This window comes from Thalia democratica, chromosome 4, assembly GCF_965202585.1.
Source record: "Thalia democratica chromosome 4, ktThaDemo2.hap1.1, whole genome shotgun sequence".
Taxonomy (NCBI): Eukaryota; Metazoa; Chordata; class Thaliacea; order Salpida; family Salpidae; genus Thalia; species Thalia democratica.
Window position 1 is genome coordinate 61,388,360 of NC_139168.1, and position 7,596 is coordinate 61,395,955.

The 7,596-nt window shown below is 26.3% G+C and overlaps 1 protein-coding gene across 2 annotated transcripts; it reads right to left on the reverse strand.

Moving 5' to 3' along the window:
* Positions 1-1,216: 1,216 nt before the first annotated feature.
* LOC145834609 (complex I assembly factor TIMMDC1, mitochondrial-like) lies at positions 1,217-7,074 on the reverse strand. Of its 2 annotated transcripts, none has more exons than XM_082942079.1 (3): positions 6,897-7,074; positions 4,237-4,399; positions 1,217-2,057 (listed from the first exon to the last, which is right to left on the reverse strand). In XM_082942079.1, the coding sequence occupies exons 1-3, from the start codon at positions 7,058-7,060 to the stop codon at positions 1,395-1,397; spliced, it is 990 nt and encodes a 329-aa protein (XP_082798205.1). In that variant the 5' UTR covers positions 7,061-7,074; the 3' UTR covers positions 1,217-1,394. The 2 variants fall into 2 exon arrangements, with proteins under 2 accessions (XP_082798205.1, XP_082798206.1); XM_082942080.1 differs by having other exon boundaries at positions 4,272-4,399; positions 6,897-7,036.
* Between the last annotated feature and the right edge of the window lie 522 nt (positions 7,075-7,596).

A 7,596-nucleotide genomic window follows, 5' to 3' on the forward strand; every position in this document is an offset into this window, starting at 1 on the left:
CTGTTAATCTATTAAACTATGAGCCAAGTATTTTCGTAAAAAAAAACACAAATTTTCTGTTAATTATGTTACTAATAATTTTGCTTCTTAAACAGATTAGTACATAATAAAATACCGTTGATCCCAACAATGTTTTAAAGGAAAACGGTTTTGTTAGAACTATACTTTTAACAAATTTTCAGACGAAACTACTTTTTTATTGTTATTTTAGACACATAAAAGTTATTTCATCGCATACTTGTGAACATCATTTTGTAGTTTCGTGAAACAATAAAATAATAAAAGTTAGTTGTCAAATACGTTTTTCGGGACCTTCTTAACGAGAGCAAAACTTTCATAAATTTCAGACACTCACAAATAATCAACAATAATAAAAAACTATAAATTTACAATAATTATACATGCTTTGTCACGCGAATAACATAATGCAAAAATTCATAAATTTTGCAAAACTTAAACATTCATTAAACTTGAAGAAAAAGTTTTAAAATAAAAGTTACTGACCTTTACCTGACTAAGTAACAACAATGTACTAAACTTATAAAAATTTATTCAGTTTAAATTCCAGCACATAATAAGATATTTTTAACTTTATCCTCAGGTTAAAAGAATTATTGTCTGCCGCTATTCCTTGATAAGTATTTGAAAAACGACTTAGATTAAACTTTCCATAAAAAAAAAAACAATAAGGTTTTGATAAAGTTTTATAAATACAGCAATTTAATTTTCATGTATAATAATACAACCCTAAGACTTTTTAGCTTCTCTTGAGTTAATGATGTATTAAAAAACATAACTTTAAAACTTAGAAATTTTAAGAAGAAAACACAACCTAATGAATAATTTAGTTTTATGAACTTAAGTTATAAAGAGCTTTTACTTTAGTTTAAATAAATATCAAACTATATATAATTAATCTTTTACTATATCTTATACTATTATGGAAAATGGTTGTGTTTAAAAATACTATAAAAACTAAGATTAGCTACTACTAAGTAATATTTTGATAGGTTGGAAAATTTAAACATAACTGCTACTTAAAATAATTTAAGTGAAGTTATATATCGTTGTTAATAAAAAAACAAATTTAATTAAAATATTATATACATTATACAGCTACGTTTTAAATTTATTTAATAAAATTCTGTTCAACTTTTGCAAGCAAAAAATTAATACTTTTATATATTAGTTGAATACATAACAAAAAACATGCATAAACAGTTTAAAAGAATTTTGTATTAAACAAGTTGTCTGACATGGATTAAAAATAAATATCATATAAGCACAAAAAAAATATATATGCGTAACAATTAACTCTATTGTTTATGCTTTCAAATGTTTTAAAACCGTTAAAATAACTAAATTTCGATTGCCTATTCCAATTTAATAATAAATTAATTAACCTTCAACAGCACATCGTTTGAATTTTTAGCGTCGTTTAAACTTTCCAACAATTTACTAAAGTTCTCTTTGTTTTCTGAAATTTTTACTTCATCCCAGTTCTCAGGATTTCCCTCACTTTCGGCGAAGGGAACCGCGAACGAGCTGTATAACAGACTCCTCGCGTTCTGGTCCAACAAACCCATCAGAACTCCCGCCGGGACGCCGACCAGCAACGCGGCGCTCGCCCCCATCGAAACCATGGCGACGGGGCCGCGCGTCCAGTTGTACAGGGCGTAGGGCAGTGAGATTCCAACGGGGTAGTGCCAGAAGGAGTTTTCGAGCCTGTAGGTCTCCAGGGAGTGGGTGATGGCGAGGAAGGATCCCACTATGAACGAGATCCGCCACCCCCATCTGTACCCGTACACGAAGAGGGATCTGGCGAAGATGTTCGATCGCTCCCTGTACGCCTGCCCCTTGTTCGCGAAAGCGGTCGTTTTGGATTTTTTAACGTACTGGTCCAGGTGGCTGAGGGCGTGCTGGGAGCCGAATATCAGTCCCCCCGACAACCCGAACAAACCCGTTGTCATGAGAGTGTACTTCTTGTTGAATTTTTCGGTTTCTTCGGACGTCAGCCAAGACCTTTTCAGTCGTTCGTACGGAGTCAGGTGCTGATACTGTAAAGTTTAGTTTTTTAGAATATGCTGCCTAACATTAAAACTAGATTAGAAAATAACAATGGCTATTGACTTTCTTCTTTAAAGTTCTATATAAAATATCAGAGTGTTCAAGAAAAGGTCCTGTAAAAATTTGTTGAAACATATGTTTTAGTGTTATAAGTAAGTTTTTGTAGAAACTATTTTCAATAAAAAACACTGTTTGAAATTTTATAAAGGTATTCGATGAGCAAAAATATCAAATGCACTTTTTATATAAACTTTGAAGATTTAGAAAAAAATTAATCTATCAAATAAAACTATTTGGCTTAGCTTTAAAGTTTATCTCTAAATATTGTACCATAGTTTATAGTACTAAAAATAGCCTGAGTTGATTAAAGTAATTCTATAACTTAAAATTAGTCTTAGTTGGCTTTAGTGATACAATGGACAGGCTAACTATTGAGTAAGAAACAAAACAAATAATTTTATAAAATAATATATATTAATTTTAACTCATACATATCTTATTTATGAGAAAACATACTAATTTTTCATAGTACAAAGAATTACAGCTTAATTAGTAAGTTGACATATTTTTATGTAAAACAAACAAAAAGTAAACTAAAATTAAGCTAACTAAGCTGGTATTGTCATTAAGATGAAAACGTTATTATTTAAATAAAAGAGTAGTTTTGGTAACACCTCAAAAATTAGATAACATTAAAAATTTCAATATTACTATCAATTAGAATTGTATTTACTTTACATTAGTGTCAGTTTGTTACAAAATTTAAGTTTAAATTCAAATATGCCTATATCCTAAAATTAAGACTAACGATATAAATAAAAATAGTAGCAACAATTATTGCAAGGTTGTACAATGCATTCTCGCTAATCCAGCCATGCTGACAAACTTTTTTAATGACTATCGCCAGATTAGCTTTTGGCCGGTTAAAAACAAAACAATATTTTTTCTTTAAACAGGGTTCCCTAAGATTTTTTGAAATATATTTCCAGGTTTTTTGAATTTCTCCCAGGTTTTTTAAAGTAAAAAATTATTTTTACAACTCTGTATAAAACTAAATTTAAAGTAAAACACTGTTTTAAACAGTATAACAATATTAAAAGGTACTGCAATGTTACTTTAAATGTGTTCAATAATATATAAATTTCTAAATGACACAAAAAATATTTTTATATCATAGATTTTTTACTACTTATTCGAATTTCACTAATTTACATGTATTTTTTTTTAAAGTTTTAGGTTTCTTCCGGGTTTTTACAAAATTTTTGAAATTCCGAGTTTTTTTCCTAAATTGTTAAATTCCTGGTATTTCCAAGACTTTCTAGGATTCCAGGTTTTTTAACGCCAACTAAATAATCCATATTATGGCCATAGGGTGAGAGGGTCCAACATTTTGTTATAAAAATTAACTTTGGATTTTATATGAAAGCTTTAAGTACAAACTACAAGCCAGTTTTTATAGAATTCAAAAATATCATTCAACTTTTGAGATATTCAATTTTTTGGGGTCAATTTTCTCGGAAATTTTGGAATTCACTAAAAATTTATCTTCTCCTTCATTTTTCAAGCAATCTTCTTAAAATTTTTAGGAAACGTTCCTTATAATAAAAGGAAAACACTTTACTTTGGAATTTTAATAATTTAAAAAAATAAAACTTTTATCACAAAAAAAAAGTGTTTTTTTTTTTAATATATTTTTACAAATCTTTTTTTAAATTCCAATGTAACGTTTTTTTTTCTATTGTATAAAGATTAGACTGTGAAAGTTTGAAGAAGATTGCTTAAAAAATGTAGGAGGAGATAGATTTTAAATGAAATAGCTTTTTTTTGCTGTTTTAGTTTTCCCTTCCCATAGGGAACCTATTATGCAGCCCGACTTTGACTGGTCATATCTCAAAAAATTATTTAAATTTTTTAAAACAATAAAAAGCATCTTGAAGCTTAGAAAAACTCTAGAAAATAAGATCAACTTGTGAAAACATGGTTTACCCCCTATGGCCTTATTTATATTGTGACTAAGCAAGTTTTAATGTAAAAACTATAATTATAGCTGAGTTAATTAAATCTATCTTTCAACTAAATCCAGCCAGATTAGCGAGGTATGGGATAAGCAAGGAAGCACTGTGTTAGGTAAACTAAAAACCTAAAGAAATTAAAAGTATATAAACGAACTCTGTTTGGGAGGCATGAGTGATAAGAAAATTTACTTGTTGGTGTGAAAACACTTTCATGCAGTGGTTTAGGAGCTTTCCATGATGATGTATTCAATTGAGACGTCAGAAACTTGTCGAAAAATCCATCAAATTTAACATCTTTATTAAGTGGTTGGTCGCCTCTTAAAGTAAGTCATACTATTTATAAAGCAAAATAAAAGATTAGAAAAGTTACAGCTTGAATTGAGATTTTTGTTATGCATAACTTAAAATATATTTTAAGTGTTAATAAAACAAAAATTCTAAAACATGTTTTAGAATTGCATTCATAAATTAAACAAAGTTGAGATTTATAAAAATGGTTTTCTTGGATTTACAAGTTGTCAATAAAAAAGTTGAAAATAAAATTAAAACTTAATTATGATTTATCATTAAATTATATAGTAATTAAAAATTACTATTAAATTATATAAATATTATCAATGAATAATTACCATCAAAATATAAATCTAATATATAATAAGCCTAGTTACCAGTAACACATCTTGATTATTTTTAAAACTTACAATAACATACATTTAATTCAGTAATATTTTCAATTCTAAAACACATAAATAAAATATATTAACCATTAAACAAAACAAAGTATACTAAATACGCTGAAACCTTTTAAATTTGTTTATTTTCTAGTATAACTTAAGAATGTTGTTAATACAAATTTATTCAACATCATGTCACAAAGTTAACACTGCTTCAAAGCAGATAAAAAATCAGTCCAACCATCCAAAAACAATAATAAAAATCATAAATTCCATATCAATAATATATTGAATAAACTTTCCAGCAATAAGAAAATATTTGATAACAGTAAAAAATACTGTAATGATGCATTGACTGCAAGTCGCTATGACAAACTTAAAGGTTAAAGTAAAACCAACTTAACTTTTACTAAAGAGATCAACAGATCTATAAAAATATTATATTTTAATCCACCGTTTTGTAGTTCCGTCAAAACAAACATCAAAAAGAATTGTTTAGAAATTGTTTGCTCACATTTTACTAAAACTGTAAGCAGCATCAAGTTTTCAACAGGAACACAACTAAAATTTCATTTAGATACGTTACTAATATAATGAACATCTTTAATTCTCACAATAAAAAGTTATGGAAGACAAAAGCAAAACAGACTGTGAAGTAAGTAACTAAAGGACCAAATCTAATTGCCCATTTAAAGGTGAATGCTGTCTAAAGAGTATTTACAAAGCCACAATCAAGAATAAGAAATTATTGGATTAGCCTGAGTTTCATTTAAATATAGAAGACAACAACATTAAGTTATATGATACTAATTGACAAGTGCTATAAAAAACTTACAGCTCAATATCAGAAAGAGCAGACAACTTTTAAATATGTAATCTCAAAAGGATGGCTATTGCAGAGAAAGATAGAGTAAAATCATTAAATATCAGAAAAGAACTGGTTACTATGTGTCCTCACTTTAGGTCTTTTTATTTCTAGTTTTTAAGGGCATAAGGGGATCCACCTTAATTTTTACAAGTTGATTTTATTTTATAGAGTTTTATCTAAGCTATCAGACATTTTTAATTGCTAGAAAAAGTTCAAAGTAATATAAGTATTTGAGATATAAGCAATCAAAGTTGATGACCTCAATAGGATCCTAATGGAAGGCGCAAACTAAAGACACAAAAAAAACTACTTCATTAAAAATCTTTCTTCTCCTTCTTTTAAAATCAATCTTCTTCCAATTTTTAGAGAAAGTATATTATAAAATTTTAAAAAGATTGAATGCATAAATTTTTTATTTTGAAAAAAAAAAATTGTCAAAAATACACCCAATTTTTTTTTAGCTTAAATTTTTATTTGATAATATTTTCAAAATTGCAACATTCAAAGTCATTTAAACTATAAAAGGAACATTTCCAAAAAGTTTGAGGCCTCTAGCTCAAAAATGAAGGAGAAGATAGAATTTTAGTGTTTTTTTAAATTTCCAAGAAAAACTGACCGCAGTCCATATGTTTGTATGGAAACTTTTTAAATAGTTACAATACCTCAAAAGTTAAATAAGATTTTTATTCTACAAAAACTGGCTTGTGGTTTGCACTTTAAGCTTTCATATAAGAATTAATGTTATTTTTACTAAAAAAAATGTTGGAACCACCCTAAGCCCTTAACTATTTATGTTTTGTTGGGCTTTTATTTATGTATTTTTTATTTTATTTTAAGTTTTAATTATTAAGTTCAAAACATTTATTTCATTTAATTTTGTTCACTCTATCAAATAAAAATTTAAAATTAAATATCAATATATCATTGTAGTAAATACAAACATTAATTAATTAAACAAGTACTGATAACTTTCTCAAATTTTTGATTATTAATTTACTCTTTTAATTTATGTGCATTACAATATTGTTTTTTGTAACTTATAAGCTATGATAAGCCTTGTTTAGTCAAAAAAACGTTATGATTGTGGCATATTGTTGAATAAATTTGTACTAACTAAGCTCTATAATATTTATAAAATTGATTGAACTCCATATACTTTTACACTATTTGAAAACTTTTAATTGTTATTTTTTCAGAAAAACTTAAGTAGTTTTTGTTAAGAAGCATGGTGATAAAATTATATTTTATAAAAATAAGCAATATTAAACATACCTAATATTGTGAGATAATCTTAAAAACCCAGAAACCATGTAAAACTTGACTCTCTCAAGTCTTTGTTTTTCTAAATTATTACTAACATCCTTGCTGACTCTTGTTGACAGATAGTTTAGTTGAGTGTCTGTGTATTTATTGATATCTAAATACTCTTCTAGCATTATTTTTTTTTATAGAAATCTGTATAAAATAATATTATACTTAATATTTTCATACGTTAATCTATAAGTAATACATTTATGATATTTAAAGAAAAAACATCTAAAAATTATGTATTAAAAAATGATTATAATACACAGGTAATAAAAACTAGAATTGTCAAACTATTTTTTCTTTTGTTTGTAAAATTATACATCTTTTTTATTAAATGAATAATTGTTGTTAAAAGACGCTTGCAACAATATAATATTATTTAACATTAAAAAGTTATATAAGAAGTTCTCAGGGTTCCAATTAATATTAAAAAAAAAGGGAAAAACTAAAATATAATGTAAATATATTAAAAAAAAGTTTGTTTGCTAATTGACTCACATATTTTTTGCCTTCATTTATTCTCTTTTTTTTTCTTCATAACAAAAAATATCTTACTTAGTAAAGTAACTAATAAAAAACAATTTATAAGAAGTTTATTTATTTAACAATCTGGACAGAATTATTTTCTTAAATTATCAACTGTACACCGATTTATGAATCACTG

Bases quoted from the DNA above. Each gene is read 5' to 3' on its own strand.
- LOC145834609 (XM_082942079.1), bottom strand. From the start codon at position 7,060: ATGCTAGAAGAGTATTTAGATATCAATAAATACACAGACACTCAACTA. The intron at 4,400-6,896 runs GTATGTTTAATA...ACTTACTTTAAG, and splicing joins AGATTATCTCACAATATTAG to AGGCGACCAACCACTTAATA. The intron at 2,058-4,236 runs GTTCGTTTATAT...TAAACTTTACAG, and splicing joins ACTCATGCCTCCCAAACAGA to TATCAGCACCTGACTCCGTA.